The following is a 19,167-nucleotide window of genomic DNA, read 5'->3' on the forward strand; positions in this document are numbered from 1 at the left end:
TTTTTCAGTTTCATGTGTCACTATGTAAGAATATCATATGTTTAGTTTTGTGTCCATTGTATTTTAAATATACAACATCGATCAAATGATTGTTCCTGAATGTTTGCCCTTTATACAGAAGTGGACTGGTCTTAGGAATTCCTGTCTAATCATCCGGACATTTTGTCTTTTGGACATCAGTGACTTCATTAGATGATGATTATACAGAAGACCCTTGGTATTCCCAGGTGTTATGTTCCAGGACCCCTGTGGATACCAAAATCAGTGGATGCTCAAGTCCCATTTAATAAAGTGAGATAGTAAAATGGTGTCCTTTATATAAAATGGCAAAATCAAGGTTTGCTTTTTGGAATTTATATTTTTATAGAATATTTTCAAGCCATGGATTCTTTAATCTGTGGATAAAGAATCCATGGATACAAAGCGCCAGCTGTATGTTGTCAAAATGACTCCCAACCTATAATGATCCTACCACAGGGTATTCTTGGCAAGATATGCTTAGAAGAGGTTTGTGACTGGCTTCCTCTTAAGTTGAGAGAATATTATTTGGCCAAGGTCACTTTGAGGGTTTTCATGGCTGAACAGCTTCTTGAACTTTCCTGCCCCAGATGTTTAATCTAGCACAGAAACCAAATATAGGAGCCTTGGTGGTGCAGTGGTTAAATGCCGGTACTGCAGCCACTCATTCACCGTTGCAAGGTTGTGAGTTCGATACCAGCTAGAGGCTGCATATGGTGGCAGTGTACAAGTACTGCTTTTTCATGTTACTGGAAACTGGAAAAGGAAGAATGAGTCAGTCACACTGCCATGATTCATCACTTCTCTAAATGTGAAGAGATAGCCAAGTTTGTAAGATTGTTAGGCATTAATCGCAATCTGCAAATTTAATAATTTTCTTCTCATCATGAAGCAGCATGTGGCTCATTTTAAAGTAGTTAATTTTTGTCATGTAAGAAACTAAGTGCTGACACTTCTGAGAGGGGCAAGAGTTTAATATTATATAACCAGGAATTTTTGTTCCAACGTGTATGTTTGAAGATAATTTTACAATTTTTGGAAGACAGATGGTACAGCATAACCATGTTCTGTAATCACTTTGCAGATTATTCTGATTTTGAGGATAGTTCTCTTGAATATGTGGACAGGTGCTCCTCTCCTTTCACCAAGTCATCTGGCAGCTCACTGACATTACGAAGCACAACAGCGGAGAAGAATACACCATATCAGTATCCAAGGGCTATTATTTCTGTCGACCTTAGTGGTGAAAGTAGGTTTTCTGTCCAATATGCTATTCAGTTTCTTATAAAGGCACTTCATGTTTACTGACAGGAAATTGGGATGTTAGCAAATATGTGTCAAGCTTCCAGAAACCCATTTGATGTAGTGACTACTACTCTCCAGGTAATGTCTTGCCTGAGCACAGCTGATGAACCCATTGTGTATCTGAGCTCATGCTTTGCATTGTACTAGCTAAATATTTCCTAATGGATAAACACAGTGCATTTCCCAGTGTTTCTTTACAGTGTCCTCTTCCCATATTGGTTTAGCATTTTGTTTGTGAGAAAGTTTGAGGAATTGTTTTCCTATGAAACTATGTAAAACCTTTTCATAAGCTTTTGGGATGATTCTGGTGTTTTAGTATTTAAATTGTTGTTGTTTTAGTTTAGTATTCAGCAAACACTATATGAACCTATCTGATTGCTAGGACTCTTTTCCTGATGTTCTCACCCTTATGGAATAAAGTGGGTGTCCTCAGAAAAGCTTGCCTTATCATGGATCTTGCAGCACTTGTATTTATCTAATACTAATTTTGATTGTGCTGCAGTCATTTCTTGTATCATTTTGTGAAGTTTTGGTAGATTTGTAGATTTGTTTAGATTTTTAAAATGTTTGTTGGCCTGGAAATACTCTAAACTAAAGGCAGTTTATTAATTTTTAATAAATAAAATAAAATGGCAATTGTTTTTGCAGAATAGGCAATCATTGTGTTATCCAGAAACCATCTAAAGACATTTTGAATAGAGGACACTGTTGTTCAGGTTGATTTCCTGTTCTACCCATTTTTTCAAATATCATTATAACAGTTATCCCTCCCTCAATTTAAATTTCAGACCTCTCTGATATGGAGTTTTTGGAGGACTCCTCAACTGAGAGTTTGCTGCTGAGTGGTGATGAGTATAATCAGGACTTTGATTCAACTAATTTTGAAGACTCCCAGGATGAAGATGATACAATAAATGAAATTGTCAGGTGTATCTGTGAAATGGATGAAGAAAATGGCTTCATGATTCAGGTAAGGAGTCCATTGCTTAAAAACAGACATTATGTGACAGTTAACTAAAAACTGCTGCTGTGATTTGGCACAGGCTGCTTTATGTTACCCTTGTGTCTTGATTCAGTCTATGTACATTTCCCCTGCAGAGAAAGAGAAATGTTTTATATATTTGGGAGGCCAGGCCCTACCATTAGACAGAGTTGGGCAACAGATGGGGAATGTTCCAAAAGGACAGAAAATGGTTCTTCAGTGTGAAGTCGAAGGCTTTTATGGCCGATATCCAGTTTTATGTGGGTTTTTCGGGCTATGTGGCCATGTTCTAGAAGAGTTTATTCCTGACGTTTCGCCAGCATCTGTGGCTGGCATCTTCAAGGAATGTTGGCATGGAAGAGATTGGGGTATACGTATGCTGTGTGACCCTGGGTAGGGAGGAACCAGAAAAAATCAGCAGTAGCAGAACATGTTATAAACCATATGGGCATAAAATGCTATTTGAAAACACTGAAATTCTGGACCATGCCAACAGATCAGAATGCACAGGGAAGCCACTGAAATCCACAAATACCAAGAAAACAACAGGAAAGAAGAAGCCCTGAATATTAGCAAAGTTTGGCTACCAGTCCTGAAAAACACTAAAATCAGGACCCAGCAAAATGCAAAAGAACACCACCTAGGGCCAGGGGTTTTCCCAGCAGACAATGATCTCTAAACAGACACTAATCCTTTTTGCATATCATCCCACTCTGAAGCCTTGCCATTCAACAATAGAACAATACACAGATAAACATGGAAATCATTCCTTCCTACCCAGGGTCACACACACACAGAGAGAGAGAGTGTGTGTGTGTGTGCATGCGCGCGCGCACACACACACACACACTGTTCCATGCCAACATTCTCTGAAGATGCCAGGCACAGATGCTGGTGAAATGCCAGGAATAAACTCTTCTAGAATATAGCCACATAGCCCAAAAAATCCACAAAAAGGTTGGTTATTCATTTTGTGGTCATATTTTTTTTCTCCTGTTCAATATGGGGAGAGATGATTGAGGAATTCTCTGCCTCTTGTTCCAAGATAAATTAGATAGCTTTGTTTACTAAGAACCTTTGGCTTTGACAGAGTCACATTTGACTCTATTTTGGACAATAAATGAAACATTGCCTTCTGGCTCTGAACAAAGCAACAATAGTGATTTGAGAGCTGCCTATCAGAAGGAAAGCAGGTTTATTCTGTCCTTGCCTAAAAGCTATTTCCTGCATTTTATAGTTGTAAGTATAATTATATGAAATCATACACAGGCATCCTCTGTAGACATCAACCTTGTCCTGAAGCCCATTGCTTAACACATTTGCTGTTCTCCTCCAAAAAAATGGCCCATGCTCTCAGGGGCAAACTTTGTCTGTTGCTTGAAGTGAATGATAGCATGGAGTTTATGTTAGCAATGACCTTAGAAGGATCCTAGGATGAGCAGCAGGGACAGGCTGCCAAATAGATTTCAACCCCGACCTCCTCCAAGAACACACCCAGCGCTTTTGGAGGCAAGTCTTGCCTGGTGCTCAAAGTGAATGATTTTCATAACATTCCTAAATTAGGAAGCCAAGAGAGTTGTCATCACCCAGAAGCATTTTATAATCCCTGAACATTTTTTTGTAGCCATAAATGTGTAACCCAGGTTTTTTTTAGCTTGCAAATGCCAAAATGCATTCACAGGCTTAAAAAGAAAAAAGAAAAACAATGTGTCCCACATTTCAACAATTTCTGCTTTTCTTTGGGGTACTCTGGTCCCTAACCTGTCAAATAAATGGGGAATGCTTGTAATTTCATCTTCATGGTCTTGCTGGCTTGTGTTTCTTGGATGCACAAGATTCTCATATGGGTTTTCAGGTGCAGTCTTCCAACTGAGAGAGAGTCTTGTTTTGTACATGACATACTGTTTGTCAGTCTTTATTACTACAGTCATAAGACCCAAGGTTACATAGTACTTCTAATTCTGATGTCGTGATACTGCATCCCGCCTTATCAAAGCTCATTTTACTAAAAATGTAGGTTAGCAGAACTCTTTCTTGTTTTATTTTTTTAATCAAAAAAACGTTACAACAATGTTTAATTATCTCATTCTTTGTCTTTTCTGTTTGTTTGTTTTTAATTGTCACCACAGTGTGAAGAGTGTCTGTGTTGGCAGCACAGTGTGTGTATGGGGTTGCTTGAAGACAGCATTCCAGAGCAGTACATCTGCTACATTTGCAGGGACCCACCTGGTATGAGTAAATTTTCAAAATCAATTCTGATGCTTTAAACTCTGTAATGTTGATGCAGTCACCACTCTCCATTTGTTTACATACTGAGGGGCGCCCATGTTCTCCTCAGCCTGGAGTTATCCTATCCAAATGGCACAGGCCATTGGCCCCAGGCTGGGATTGGCAAGTCCAGATGCTGATCTGGTGGTCCTGGACTGATCGCAGCACAAAGGAGCCTTAATTCAGTTCAGAAAGAGTGGCTGTTTGCAGCAGAGATTTTAGGATGGCCCCACATATTCTGTACCTGCCACCTTTGTTGTATCCATCCTGAAGGCCCCTTCCATGAAGGGGGTACCTGGCCATGTGGGTGTAGCCAGGCTCCCCTTTTCTGCCTTTATGGGCTGTAGTGAGTACCTTCAGAATGGATGTGATGGTGATGGTCAGTATGGGGTGCACAGCAGCAGTAGGTCCTTGGCATAATGGTAAAAGCTTGTCCAGCTCTGTAACAGCCTGAGACAAGATACCATGAGCTCTGTAACAGCCAGGGGCAAGATACCATGAGCTTAGCCCATGATATTCTTCCTGTCTGCTCAGGCTCCATGTGTCCATTCACAAAGCCAAAATTCATGACTGGTTTTGTGGTTGTTTTCTTTTATTTGTTTTCAGAATTCTGTAAACAATGTTGTGCATCCTTACTGTTTTGCTTCATCAGGGATGTTTAATGATGGGTTTTGCTGACACCTATTCTCTTTTGCTGTTTTTATTTACAATTTCTAGTCCATTGTTTTCAGGACATTGGGCCATTTTTAAAATTCCATGCATTCTGCTGAGACAGACTGCATTTCAGTAAGATTAAACGACAAGCCCATTCCTTATGTTAGCTTAATGTTAGACTGGATTTACAAGGCTTCTGAAAATGGTCAGGCTTCAGCTTTACTACCTTACCAATATGGAAGAGTCCTCTAACTTGAGGAATGTAGTCCATCATCAAAACCAACTCTCTGTATCCAGATGTTTTTCTCAAGAAGGTGCCATTGGTTGATCTTACACAGCAGTGGTACAAAGGGATAACCTTTAAAGTATGTTACATCTGTGTTGCTTAGGCCACAAAAATGCCACATTCAGTTCTCCCTGGAGTACAAAGGAAGTTATTGCAGCTACTGGCATGAACGACAATCACCAGGGGCATAGTTGTCTCATCAGTTGATAAAAAGCCAGTGGCATAAATTGGGCTTCTGAGTTTAGCTGAAGATCTAGGAACATCCCTGTGTTGAGAAAATTGATAAAGAGAGCAAAACTTCTCTGTAATAATAAGTCTCTTTAGAATATATGCCAAGGAATACTGTGTCATTAACTGAGAAAATTATTTTTGTATATTTTCCTCCAGTTTTGAAGTTGTTCTGATCTGATTTCCAAACAAATAAAACTCATATGTGAATGGTGCCCTCTTGACTTATGGTGACATTAAGAATTTCATAGGGTTTTCTTAGACAAGGAATACTCAGACGTGGTTTTGCTAGTTCCTTCCTATGAAATATAGCCTACAGCAACCTGGTATTGGTTGACAGTCTCCCATCCAAGTACTAACCAGTGCTGACCCTATTTAGCTTCCAATATCAGATTGAATCTGGTGCCTTTAGGGGTTTTAGGCAGCTGTGTGAATAGCATAAGGAAGATTTAATTCCTGATTAACAAATGAAGTGATTCCCCAATGTTTATAATTGCAGCCATATTTACACTTATGTGTATGTTCCAGCTCTTCTATATCCTTTTCCCAGTGTGATTATTCACTCTGTGACAGAAGAAGTAGACCTCAAGTGTTTGTTTTTTTTTACTATTGTAGCATAATAAAATATTATTCTCACATTGTCTCTAGGTCAGAGATGGAGTGCCAAATATCACTATGATAAAGACTGGTTGAATAATGGCCATATGTGTGGCCTGTCATTTTTGAAAGAGAATTACTCTCATTTAAATGCCAAAAAGATAGTGTCAACACACCACCTCTTGGCTGATGTGTACGGTGTTACAGAAATACTGCGTGGGTTACAGCTGAAGATTGGGATCCTAAAGTAAGTATGTGCTCTGATGGTACAGATTACTTTCTCTTCCTTTGCTCACCTTGCAATTCTCTTGCAGTGTTGGGTATTAGGAATATTTTTTCCCTTTTATCTCGAGCAAACAAACAAGTTTATTGAATAGCCCGAGGGCCATTTCAAAATACTCAAAATTTAGTAATACAAGCAATGCCACACACACATATTTAAAATGTTAATATAGTGCACTAAGTGCAATAACCACAATACAATATATATACGTATGAATAGCCTAAACATGCACAGCTTATATACAAACTATACAAATCTAAAAATATACAATATGTACTGAAAGATATACAAATAAACAGGTAAGAATAAAAGTGGTTACACAATTGAACAGAAATGTGTAAAATAGTTACCAAGGCAAGTAAAACAGAATTACAATGGGAGGTAGAAATAACATAAAACATCCGTCATCATATATCAAATCTCTTCATCACCCTTACAGTTAACACCAATCATCCCCACATATCTAGATCTCAACAGTGATGCTTTATGAAGGAACCGAGCTGTGGCAATAGATATTTTTGAATCTTGTCCACTCATAAAGTATGATATTCTGATGTGAGTATCCCAGAATATTGGGCTCAAGGTATTGGTCCCTTTCCTGTTGGTACAAATTACATCTAAACAAAATGTGTGCTAGATCCTCAATTTCGTGGTCACCATAAATGCAAGTTCGTTCATTATTAGGGATACCCTGGAATCTCCCATGTCTTACTATGGTATCAAGTTGGTCAAACCTAGCTCGGGTGAATGCCTCTCTGAGTTGTTTAGGGATCGGTATTTTTAGGTAAGTTGGCATTTGAAAGGACCGTTTATATCGGTTCAACCATTTTAAATTGCCTACCCTGCTGAGAGTGGCTATATCTTCTTGGGCCACAATGTCCAAGATTCTCTGTCTTGCACCCTTTCTTGCTTGATCTTTCATATTGCAGGCTACGGGGAGTCACAGCTCTTTATAAAGTTTATCAGTTGTATAGACCATGAAGATTGCAGATGAGAGTGCAACTGTTCTAATAGGCATAATCTAGGGAGTCTGTCTGGCTCCATTTCATTAATTTTGCACCAATAATTAAACACTCTGATTTTAGCTTGCGAGTGGATAGAGTAAATTTCTAATTTGGCTCTAACAGCAGCTACTGAGGTCCTTTTATCTAATGCTTCTCAAATGTTGAGACTGGGATAGCTCTACTACTAGACCCCATACTTCCACTGCATATAAAAGCATAGGTGTAACCTTAGCTTTGTATACATTAATTATTGGAGTTAAGGAGCCTGGGTACTTGTTGACTTTTACTCCTTTTATCTCAATATATGTGCAAAATGCTCACAAAGAACCTTGACACTGAAATGACAAGGATGGCCAGATTTGAGGGGGAAATGGTAATTTCTCGTTTAGAGTTCAGTGTGTTGCTTTTTGTTTTCTGATGTTTTGATCTGATCTGCTCATTTTTAAATAATAATAATAATAATAAATTTTATTTGTATACTGCTTTTCCATAGATCAAAGCGATTTACAGACCATATAAAAACCATTAAAAACATCTCATAAAAATAAATAAAATCCACTAATACAAATTATACAAAATCTGAATCATTCAACAGGGTAAGGCAGAGAATCGATGGGAACGGGAATACACATCTTCATTTTACAGGGGGGAAGGCTTGACAGAAGAGGAAGGTTTTGAGCCTCTTTTTAAATGTTACCAGGGAGGTCCCAAGACAGAGCTCCTCGGGGAGACCATTCCAAATTTGTGGGGCCGCCACTGAATAGGCCATCTGGGATGTAGAAACATGTTTGGAAGATGGAATTTCCAACAAGTTCTTCCCAGACGTCCTGAGTGTGCAGGGCGGATTATATGGGGAGATGCGGTCCCTCAAATAACTCGGGCCCAGGCCATATAGGGCTTTATATGTAATAAACAACACCTTGTATTGTGCTCAGAAGCGAATAGGCAGCCAGTGGAGCTCTTTCAAAATAGGTGTTATATGGTCAAACCTGGATGCACTGGTGACCAATCTGGCTGCCATGTTTTGTACTAGCTGAAGCTTCCGGGCTTGGTACAAGGGTAGCCCCATGTAGAGCGCATTACAGAAATCTAGACGAGAGGTTACCAGAGCGTGTACCACAGTTTCAAGGTCCCTTTGGCCCAGGTAGGGTCGCAGTTGGCGTATCAACCGAAGTTGATAGCAAGCACTTCTGACCGTCGCATCTACTTGAGATGTCAACTGCAGAGACGAGTCCGGAAGTCCTCCTAAACTGAGAACTTCGTCCTTCAGGGGAAGTGTGACCCCATTCAGGACAGGTGGATAAACTTCCTTCCCCGGGCCTGGGGAACCTATCACAAGCACTTCCATTTTCTCTGGATTCAGACTGAGTTTTCCCTCATCCAGCCCATTACTGACTCCAGGCAGGCGCTCAAAGGAGAGTCCATCCTTAGTCACTGCATCAGTCGGAGAGACAGAGAAGCATATTTGGGTGTCATCAGTGTACTGATAACACCGCGCCCCGCGTCTCCGGATGATCTCTCTCAGCAGTTTCATGTAAATGTTAAACAAAGTGGGGGACAAGATAGCTTGTTTAGTGTCATACAAAGTGCTGATGTGACATACTGTTGACAGCTAGTATTCCATTATATTATAATTACAAGAGTCCAGCAGTGCCCTTTGTTTCATGCACACAAGAATTTGAGTTTGGCCAAAAGCCCACAATACCTCAGATTTATTTTCAAGAAAACAAACACCACTGTTAGTTCACCAAACCCATGTGATTTTCCAGTTCACATTCTTTGTGGTGACACAAGCTATTCCTGTTTCAAAAGATGCATCCTAGTCAGTTATTTCTATTACTCATGTGACAACCTCGAAAAGTTACTTTTTGGATATGTTGGGATTCAAGGAGTTGTGGTCCAAGAAGTAACTTTTCTGAACTTCTTATAAGACAAATTGAGTCCACATGGTTGTCACAGGAATATATCAGCTATTTTAATACTCATTTGATCTTTTTTGAGATGCCACCCATTATATCAATACTATGATTTCAGTTGAACTCATTTCTGTTCCCATTTGACATTACAGCCTTCTGTCTTCTTTCCAGGAATAAACATCATCCTGACCTTAATCTGTGGGCTTGTGCAGGTGTGCGAAAAGATCAAGACCAAATAACTCTTGGAGTAGAAAGAAGGATATTGGCTGTGCCAGATACCATAAATCCCCCTGAAAGGACGTGTCATGGTCAAAACCATAAAGAACCCCCTATTTTACCCCCAAAGATGGAAGAAACGTACATTACAAGCGAGCACAGTTACCAGAAACCCCAGAGTTTTGGTCCGGACTGCAAATCAGTAGTGGACCCTGTGAGCTCAGATGATGATGACACCAGCAGTTTTGAAGATGATCAGGAGCTTCTCTTAGATGATAAAAACTGTTTACAATATTCATCTAAAGGAGATGGTTTCAGCCATAAGGTAAAAATACCTATTCATCTTTGTAACCTTCCAGGAACTGGGAAGGCAAAAGGAACAGAATGTCCTGCAGCATCTTAAAAATAGTTAACATATTGAAGTGGACTGTCCATCTTGCACTGCTCTTTGTTGTTGCTTCTTGACTTAAAAGCAGATGTATTCCAAATCACATGATACTGTTACTTTTGGGTAGGGAGCTGAACGAAATTATATGCTGACTCTTTTCTGGTTATGACAGTAATGGCTAGCCCTTGTTAGCACAAGTGCTACAAATTGAAGCATAAGTTTGTGATACTTGGGCATATTCTATATTACATGTGTTTTTCTGTTGTTTAGCCATTAGTAGTTTGCAGAGAAAGGTGTAGCATATGCCATAACCAGGCCTCCTGGTCCTTACCCAGAATTGCACCACAGTTCACTGCTTGCTACACCTTGGCTTGGTGCACAAATAATAATCTTCACTTCTATTTGTGCTGCATCTCAGCCCTACATATTCTACAAATGTTTTCAAGCAGAGATTGGAAGCAATAAAGCCTTTCCTGTAGTCTTTGTACACAAGAACTTTAGCCTTTACTCTGGTTTTTTGCTCATCTACCTAGCTAATGGAGTAGCATATGTGTACAGTCAGACCTCTATATCCACAAATTTTTTATCCACAGATTCAGTCATCCATGGCTTGAAAATATATATTTTTTTTAAATTAAATTTTAAAAAGCAAACTTTGATTTTGCCATTTTATGTAAGGGATACTATTTTACTATGCCACTGTATATAATGAGACTCAAACATCCATTGATTGTGGTATCCAAGGGGGTCCTGAAACCAAACCCCAGTGGATAACAAGAGCTCGCTGTAATTGTCACAGTCAGCTTTCTGCTGCCTCTGTTAACATGTTGAAGTAAGAAGTCTATATTTACCAGAGAGTTCCGTGTTTCTGGTTGTGCACAGCAGAGTTTAGTTGGGAAGCCAAGCATTGCTGTGCAGTTGAAATCTCACTCCATGCAGCTGGTAGGTTGAGAGAGAACAATTGGTGAACCTTGGCATTCTGAAAACTCTTCCATTGTTACAGATTACACTTCAATGGGTAACTTGAAACAACAAAGCGTTGAGCTTGGATATCTTTTCTGTATTGCATCACTGGTATCTGTTGGACCAGATTTTCTACATAGGTAACTAGGGTCCCAGATGCACATAACAGCACATGTCTGGATAAAACACAAATGGTAGTGCATACACAGATTTGGTTCACATAGGAACAGTGAACATCTCTATGTGATTAAGGGCCCCCAGAGCTCATCCATTTTGGTAAAAGCTACAGGCATTTGCAAAGAGCTCCAATCCAGACTATAGCAGTAGCTGTCACAGCCGCCCAAAGCTTTTCTCTAAACATGTGTATGATTTTCCTAGTTAGAAGCTACAGAGAAAGAAATTAGACATTAGAAAGAACTTCCTGACATAAGAGCTGTTTGATACTAGAATATGCTGCTTCAGAGGGTGGTGGAGTCTCCTTCTTGGGAGATTTTTAAACAGGCAGGAGGGCTATCTGTTGGGATTGCTTTGATTGTATCTTCCTGCACTGGTTGGACTGGACAGCCCTTATGGTCTCTTCCAACTCTGTGGTTCTAAGCCTGTTTAGAATAGCATGTCATGGCACTCTGATACCAATTAGAAATACTCTTTGAGGCCTTGTGTGATTCATTGCATTGCATCTGCAATGAATAGGAACCTCCAAAATTAAAATACAAATCCTATTCACCAATAGTATTGATTATTTTAGTGTTGTACCTTTCACCCATTCATCTCAGAGGCTCTGAGTGAGGCAGCATGTTTAGAAGAATGGAATTACAAAAAGTTGTTTGCAAATTGCAGTCATTTCCTCTGAGCCAGCATGATGTAGTGCTTTGAGTGTTGGACTGGGACTCCAATAGACTGGGATTGAATTCCCACTCAACTGTGGAAACCCACTGTGTGACTTTAGGGAAGACACACTCTGTCAGCCTCAGGGGAAGGCAAAGGCAACCTCTCCCCTGCCAAGAAAACCCCATGAGTCACCATAATTCCAAAATGACTTGGAGGCACACAACAACAACAAGCATAACCTTTCATGGTTTTTTTTTTTGGCAAGTTTCTTCAGAGGGGTTCGCTATTGCTAACCTCCAAGACTGAGGGAATGTAGCCTCCCCAGAGTCAACCAGTGGGTTTACATGGCTGAGCCGGGATTCGAAGCTTGGTCTCTGGAGTCATAGTATCCCACACTGCCTAGAATTGTGCTGCTTCTTTTTAAATTAATAAAGCCAGCAAACAGACATTTCATATGCTAAATTTTACAAAAGAATAATCTATGGAGACTCTCTAGCCAAAGCTAACTCTTTTTTTTTATTTAAGTGTTTGTTGATTTGAAATGGGAAACTTGTATGTGGTTAGCCCTTACAAAACCTTTGAAACCAGTGAGGATCAGAAATGCTTATTAGCCTTTGCTGGATCGGGCCTTACATTTCTACCATTAGCGTGTTTTGCAGATAAATCCCAAGTACACTGTCCATATTACAAGGATTTTATTTATGTCTTGCATTGCTGTGTTTTATGCCCTTCATTATAATTCCTTTCACATTTCTCTTATATCCTCAGCAGTAGAGAAATCACCTTGTTTGCCCTTCAATGTCCTGTGTCATTCAAAAGCAGCTGTTCTACTTAATCTCACTCTTACAGCTACTTCAGAGTTACCTGAGTTTGTCTATCAGCAAGAGTTGCACAATGACGGCCTGAAAACTGTGACTAAGCTCTTTTGGTAATTTTGTTCTGTTTTGTGGTCATTGCACAGAGGCATTCTGCTGAAGGGAACACTGTGTTTGTGTTTAATGAAAAAAGAGGAGCGGAAGAACATGTGGACTCCCGTCTTCAATGGCAGCTAAACCTCCTCACCCACATAGAGAATGTACAGAATGAAGTCACGAGCAGGATGGATCTGATTGAAAAAGAAGTAGATGGTAACTATATCTGCATCAATAAGAACATATTTTGAAATTGAACCCTCTGTCCACCAAAAGGTCTGCCATTAGGCCATGGCATTTAGACATCACACACCCACAAACTACGCTGGGGCTGCCTAAGGCAGCCCAAACCCAGCCACAAAAGGAGCAGAAAAATACAGCCCCTTTTGCCAACTGGATTGAAAAACGTGTTGGTAGCCCAGATTGGGGCCTGGCGCATGCAGTAGCTGCAGCTCCAGCGCAAATGGCGCCGGAGTGGCCACAGCCCACTTTATCAGGTTCATCTGCTTGAGGCCAACGAGCATTTATTTATTTATTTACTGTATTTATACTTGCTCTTAAGCCCTAAAAGCTCTCAGAGCAGCTTACAGATATTCAGATGGTTCCCTTCTCTCAGCATTACAGTTTAAAAGAACATGACACAAAAGGAGAAGGGAATGGTGGTGAGGAAGGGGATCAAGTCCAGTGGTTCTTCTCTCCCTCTGAGGCCTGGACCACGGCAGTTGGACTGGAGGAAGGACCCTTCTTCTTGCTCTGGGTAGCCCTGTTGGAGTTGTCTCTGCCTTTTCACTCCCTCCCAGGCTGAATAGTGTCAGATGGCATGGAGGGAGGGTTCTTCTTCTTCAGGCTAGGCCTGAATTCAGCTAGCAAGAACTCAAGACTCTTTAACCAGCAGACTAAAACTGAGAGAATATTGTAAAGAATATAAAGTTAATTGTTGTCAGACTGTGTGGTGTAGCTTCTGGAGATGGCACAACACATCTGGAGAGGGGACATACATGTTTAAGTAGAAATGGCACCCTAAGGCGCTTCCCCTTCCACTATCTAAGATCTGAGCAGAATGAATGATTGTGTCTAGTGGACCCTGACCAACTCTCATTAGATTTGAGAGGGTGACTGCATCCTCACTGTCCTCACATCCCAGTGCAATCTGGGATGATAAGTATGGTTAGGAAGTCCTCAGTTCAAGTGACACATCAGCTAAAAACTCATTAGGTGGTTTGAGGAAAGGTGCTCTTCTCTTAGCTTTGGCCTTTTATATTCCTAGAATGATAAAATTATTTATCTTGCTGATAGGTTTTTGCAGATGTTGTGTAATACTTAGTTAAAATTATGATAATAATAGGTAAAAAGCCAGCATGGTGTCATGGTTTAGGTGTTGGACTATGACTTGAGAAATCAAGATTCAAATCCCTTCTCAGCCATTGAAACTCACTCAGTGACCTTGGGCAAGTCATGCTATCTCAGCCTCAGAGGAAGACAGAGGCTAATCCCTTCTGGACAAATCTTGCCAAAACCCTGTGATAGGTTCATCTTAGGGTTGCTGTGAGTCAGAAAATAAGGCACACAACAACAGTAGCAACAGGATGCAGTTAGCTGAAAATGTAAAGGATGTGGATTGGGGAGCAAACAAACTAAACATTATGATATTCTCAAACTAAGTCTGAGTGTTGCTGTTTCTCATAGGGCTTGTGTCTCTTTTTAGTTTTAGAAAGCTGGCTTGACTTCACTGGAGAATTGGAACCACCAGATCCCCTCGCACGATTGCCTCAACTCAAGCGCCGGATCAAACAGCTCATCTCTGACATGGGGAAGGTTCAGCAGATAGCCACCCTTTGTTCAGTATGACAAAAGGAAGGCTAGAGGGAAAATACAAATAGGCTCTCACCATGAGTTTTTATGATCCACAAAACTGATGAAAGGGTATTTTTAAAAAGAAGAAGAAGAAGAAGCTTGAACACCTCTCTTGTTCTGTACTGATTATCTCATTTTGCTGAAGATCAAAAGAAGTGTAAGGAAGGGAAATGTGAAAGAGGAAGAGTCATACCAGTATGAATTGCAAGGTGGTGGAATGAATGCATCAGTTTCTCCTCTCCATACACAGTGGCATAGAAATCCCAGCAAAGGAATTTTTACATGTTTTCCCGGGCAATATCAGAGGTGAAAACCTTACAATGATTAAATAGCATTCGCAGAAGGAATGAGTTTGCAGTGTTGTCTTAAGTGTTGATAGAAGAAGGAGGAGATTTGTATCCGCTGGTATCTTGGAGGGTGGAAAAATTGAACAATGTCCATTCCCTCTTGTGCAACAAATGTTACCCAAGACACTGAAAAATACTAGCTTCCATTTTGAAAACAGACTGTTTTCAGTGGCAGCCTTCTTTGCAGCGATCTTAATGCTTCTCTTTACAAAGTGAAGTGGAAGGGTAATGGTAAGAAGTGCCAAATGATGCTTTCAAAACCCTCTAAAACAAAGTATGAGTCAATTGAAAGGTGTTTTTTCCTTATTCCCCTGCCCTCTGCCTCAGCAGAGGCCTCCATATGTTACCAGCCAAGCACCCAGAACTGCATATAGTGTTTGTATTACCTGAATAACAGTATTCAGGGCTATAGCATCATTTTAAATGATTTTGTCCTGAATAGCTCTGGTTAGCACTAGCAATCTGAAATACTCATCATCCTCAGCTGGACTGAGGAATGACAGAACCATCCAAAATGCCAGCAACTGGCAGTCCAACAAGGAAGGCCACTTCCAGTGTTTGCCATTTTTAGACATTTTGTTAGGGGGAGGGGGAAGAATTCACAACATGAGGAGTGTTTTTGCAGGTGTCTTCCTGTGAGATGTGTTGGATGCCAAGAAACTTGGAACAGCTCAGTAGTAGTTGTATAATTGTCCAAACTAATCTTCCCCATACTGTTTAAAACACTGAGTGATGGAGGAGGATTAACTCCAGTGAGTGTGGGTGTGTGTATGTATTCTCATGTGTGAAGAAGGAAAGGTAGCTGCCCTTCTAGGACAGGTGTAATGAAAATCTGGGATCTTTTAAAGGCGTTCAGTTATGAGTTGGCAAAGCATTGTGAAACCAAAGTCAGCCTAGTTGCCATTTTAAAAAAAACTTATTTCCAGACCATTCATTTTACTTTTGTTGATAAATATTTGCTACACCCAGTGCTACAACTTTCACGTGTGTGAGAATGAAAAACACTCATGCACAGTGCATTCTAGAGGCATATTTATATTGACAAGTCTAGTTTTATTACAATAGACTAAGACCTTGGTGACAAAAGTATTTAAAATGTTACCTTTTAACAAACAATTTCTTAAAAAGAGAGAGAGGGAGAGTGAAAATAATGTATGTATAGGTTTTGAAATTTGTAAAAAAAGATTTTTTTAAAAAGAAAAATATTAACTGTCCAACAGAGGCTGTTTCTGACGATAACATGATACTTGATCTCTAGGCCTTCTTGACTGTTTCAGTGCTGTGATCTGTACAGAGCATAAGAGAACTGTGTGAGGGGAAGCAAACTTGAAGCTGCCCTTAGATAAGAATACAAGCCACTGTACATTACAAATTGTATTTAAATTTGCAGATACACTGTTCTATATGTAAGGTACTGTATGTAAAGCTGTTTATTAAACTATTCTGCATACTCTGCATTCTTTCACTGTTCTTGTGCTTCAGCGTGGCTTCACTCCATGCCTGCAGGGTCCCTGGCCAACTGCCATGCCCTTGATAACAGGTATAGTCTGCTACTAGCCTAAATACCAAAGAGTACACCCAAGAGCTCTGTCCCCAGTCCTGGGCACCTGCCCTTCCACCAAACACCCACTTCAGTCTTCCTCACATGCTGTCCTGAGAATCTCTTTCTTTCTCCATGTCCTCCTATTCAAACTTTTCAGGGATTCTAACTCGCCTCTCAAATAACCACCTGGTGCTTCATCCTCTCCTCTACCAGGACCTCTCACTCCTTGCCAACTTCCTAACTCTTTCTGAGCTGTCATATACGGTCAGCCCTCCATATCCACAGATTCTTTATCCACAGATTCAATCATCCACATATTGAAAATTTTACACACACACACACACAAACACACACATACATACTGGTTCCTTGGTATCCCCCATGGATAATCTTTGGATGCACAAGTTCCATTAAGTACAATGGCATAGTAAAATGGTGTCCCTTATATAAAATGGAAAATCAAGGTTTGCTATTGGGAATTTATATTTTTAAAAAATATTTTCAAAACATGGATGCTTGAATCTGTGGATAAAAAATCCATGGATAAGGAGTGTCAACTCTGAGTGTATCTGTGTGTGTACCAAAAAACAAACCTTGATTTTGCCATTTTATATAAGGGACATCATTTTACTCTGTCCTTGTACTTAATGGGACTTAAGCATCCATGTATTTTGGTATCCACGGAAAGTCCTGGAACCAAACCCCAGTGGATGTCAAAGACCCACTGTACTTGGGCCGTGTTCTCTCCTGCTAGCTTCCACAGCTCTCAATGTCTTTACCTCTCTTCTCACCCTTCTTCCTGCTGCCAGTTCTAATCCATCTTCCCCTGCTCTCACAACCCTTATTGCATCTGCCTGACTCTGCCTTGTTTCTTCCCATCTGGCTGTCATCCCTTCCCTCAGACAGTCTCTCTGTCTACCCTTCCACTCTTTCAGCTTCCTCCTGTTGCAGCTACCTTTCCTGCCATATTCCCAGGTTCCACCCTCCCTTAGTCTGATTCTGACATCTCTTCAAGCTGTAATTACAGAAAGTGAGATTCCACCTAATTCTCAGGAGGAACATCCAGACAGTCAGAGCTATTCGACAGTGGAATATGCTGCCTTGGAGAGTGGTGGAGTCTCCTTTGGAGGTTTTTAAACAGGCTGGATGGCCATCTGTTGGGGGTGCTTTGACTGGTGTGCCTGTATGCCAGGGGGTAGGACTGGATGGCCCTTGGGGTCTCTTCCAACTCTGATTCTATGTCTCTCTGGCTTTGCTTCGCGAACGAAGATTCAGGAAGGACGCATCCCGCGCTTTGTACAAGCACGTTGGTGACTAAAAAGGCCAATTCGGGATAAACAGGTCCGGTTGCAGAAAGCACAACAGAAAGTCTCCTTGGGTGATGTTTCCAGGTTGCGGTACTTTCTGCGTTGTCGTTTCTCTTCGAGGCTCGTGCGGCGTGAGCTTTCGAAGAAGGCTGTAGCGTCATGGATAGTGCGTCTCCATGCCTCCTGATGCGAGGCCAGGGAGGACCATTGTTGGTGATCAATTTGGCTGAACCTGAGATGTTGTTTCAGGGAGTCCTTGTATCTCTTCTTTGGGGCGCCCCTCTTACGCTGACCCGTGGCGAGTTCACCGTAGAATACTATTTTGGGGAGGCGATGGTCCTTCATCCTAGAAACGTGTCCTGCCCAGCTCAGCTGCGTCCTCAATAGCATGGCCTCAATGCTGGTGATCCCTGCTTGCTCAAGGACAGCAACATTCGTCACATTGTCAGACCAATGTATATTTAGAATTGTGCATAAACAGCGCTGATGAAAGCGTTCAAGGAGTCGTAGGTGTTGGCGATAGGTGACCCATGTTTCAGACCCATAGAGGAAAATAGACAGTACAATGGCTCTATATACACTGATTTTTGTACTTCGGCTCAAGTGTTTGTTACTCCAGACTCTTTTGTGAAGCCTTCCAAATGCGCTATATGCCTTTGCCAGTCTGTGATTGATCTCTTTATCAATCTTGGCGTCTGAGGAGATAATGCTTCCCAGGTAGGTGAACTGCTGAACTGGCTTAAGCACAGATGTGCCTACGGTGATGTGGGAATGGTAGTGTTCTTCCTGAGGTGCCGGCTGGTAGAGAACTTCCGTTTTCTTCAGACTGACTTCCAGCCCAAAGAGCTCTGCAGCTGTTGCTTGCTATGTAGGCTTGCTCTTATTGCACCTATGCCAGATGCCTAGCCATCTTCAAGGCTTCCTGTTCTCCATTGGTGAGTCAGGGAGAGGGAGTCTGTTAGCACACACTCCAAATCTCCTATTTGTTGTTCACATACTGCTTAAAGGATTAAACATTATGGATCACCTGGTGCCTTTCAGAATGTTACAAAATGAACCTCTGACCATTTTATTGTGGAGTTTGAAAGCTGGAAAAGAGTCAGTCCGTTTCTCCCCTCTAGGCCAGTATTGTCTGCTTCCAGGGTTGTAGCTTGAGGTGTTTTTAACAGGGTTTAACAGGAGCTGAGCCTGGGATTGCCTACAGGTAAGACATTTGATCTACCCCTGAATGTGAGAGCTTGCAGAGACATCAGTCCTGGCTAGATT

At 41.0% G+C, this 19,167-nt stretch overlaps 1 protein-coding gene across 4 annotated transcripts in view; it reads left to right on the forward strand.

Moving 5' to 3' along the window:
- Positions 1 to 16,506, forward strand: part of PHF20L1 (PHD finger protein 20 like 1) — a 64,127-nt gene extending 47,621 nt beyond the window's left edge. For all 4 annotated transcript variants that reach the window (XM_042461950.1, XM_042461952.1, XM_042461953.1 and 1 more), the window contains 7 exons: positions 1,103 to 1,267; positions 2,112 to 2,293; positions 4,435 to 4,534; positions 6,390 to 6,585; positions 9,713 to 10,082; positions 12,901 to 13,066; positions 14,556 to 16,506. In XM_042461950.1, the coding sequence (XP_042317884.1) occupies positions 1,103 to 1,267; positions 2,112 to 2,293; positions 4,435 to 4,534; positions 6,390 to 6,585; positions 9,713 to 10,082; positions 12,901 to 13,066; positions 14,556 to 14,698 (1,322 nt within the window). In that variant the 3' untranslated portion in view covers positions 14,699 to 16,506. The remainder of the gene's footprint in view (positions 1 to 1,102; positions 1,268 to 2,111; positions 2,294 to 4,434; positions 4,535 to 6,389; positions 6,586 to 9,712; positions 10,083 to 12,900; positions 13,067 to 14,555) is intronic.
- The last annotated feature ends 2,661 nt before the right edge of the window (positions 16,507 to 19,167 follow it).

This window comes from Sceloporus undulatus, chromosome 4, assembly GCF_019175285.1.
Source record: "Sceloporus undulatus isolate JIND9_A2432 ecotype Alabama chromosome 4, SceUnd_v1.1, whole genome shotgun sequence".
NCBI lineage: Eukaryota > Metazoa > Chordata > Lepidosauria > Squamata > Phrynosomatidae > Sceloporus > Sceloporus undulatus.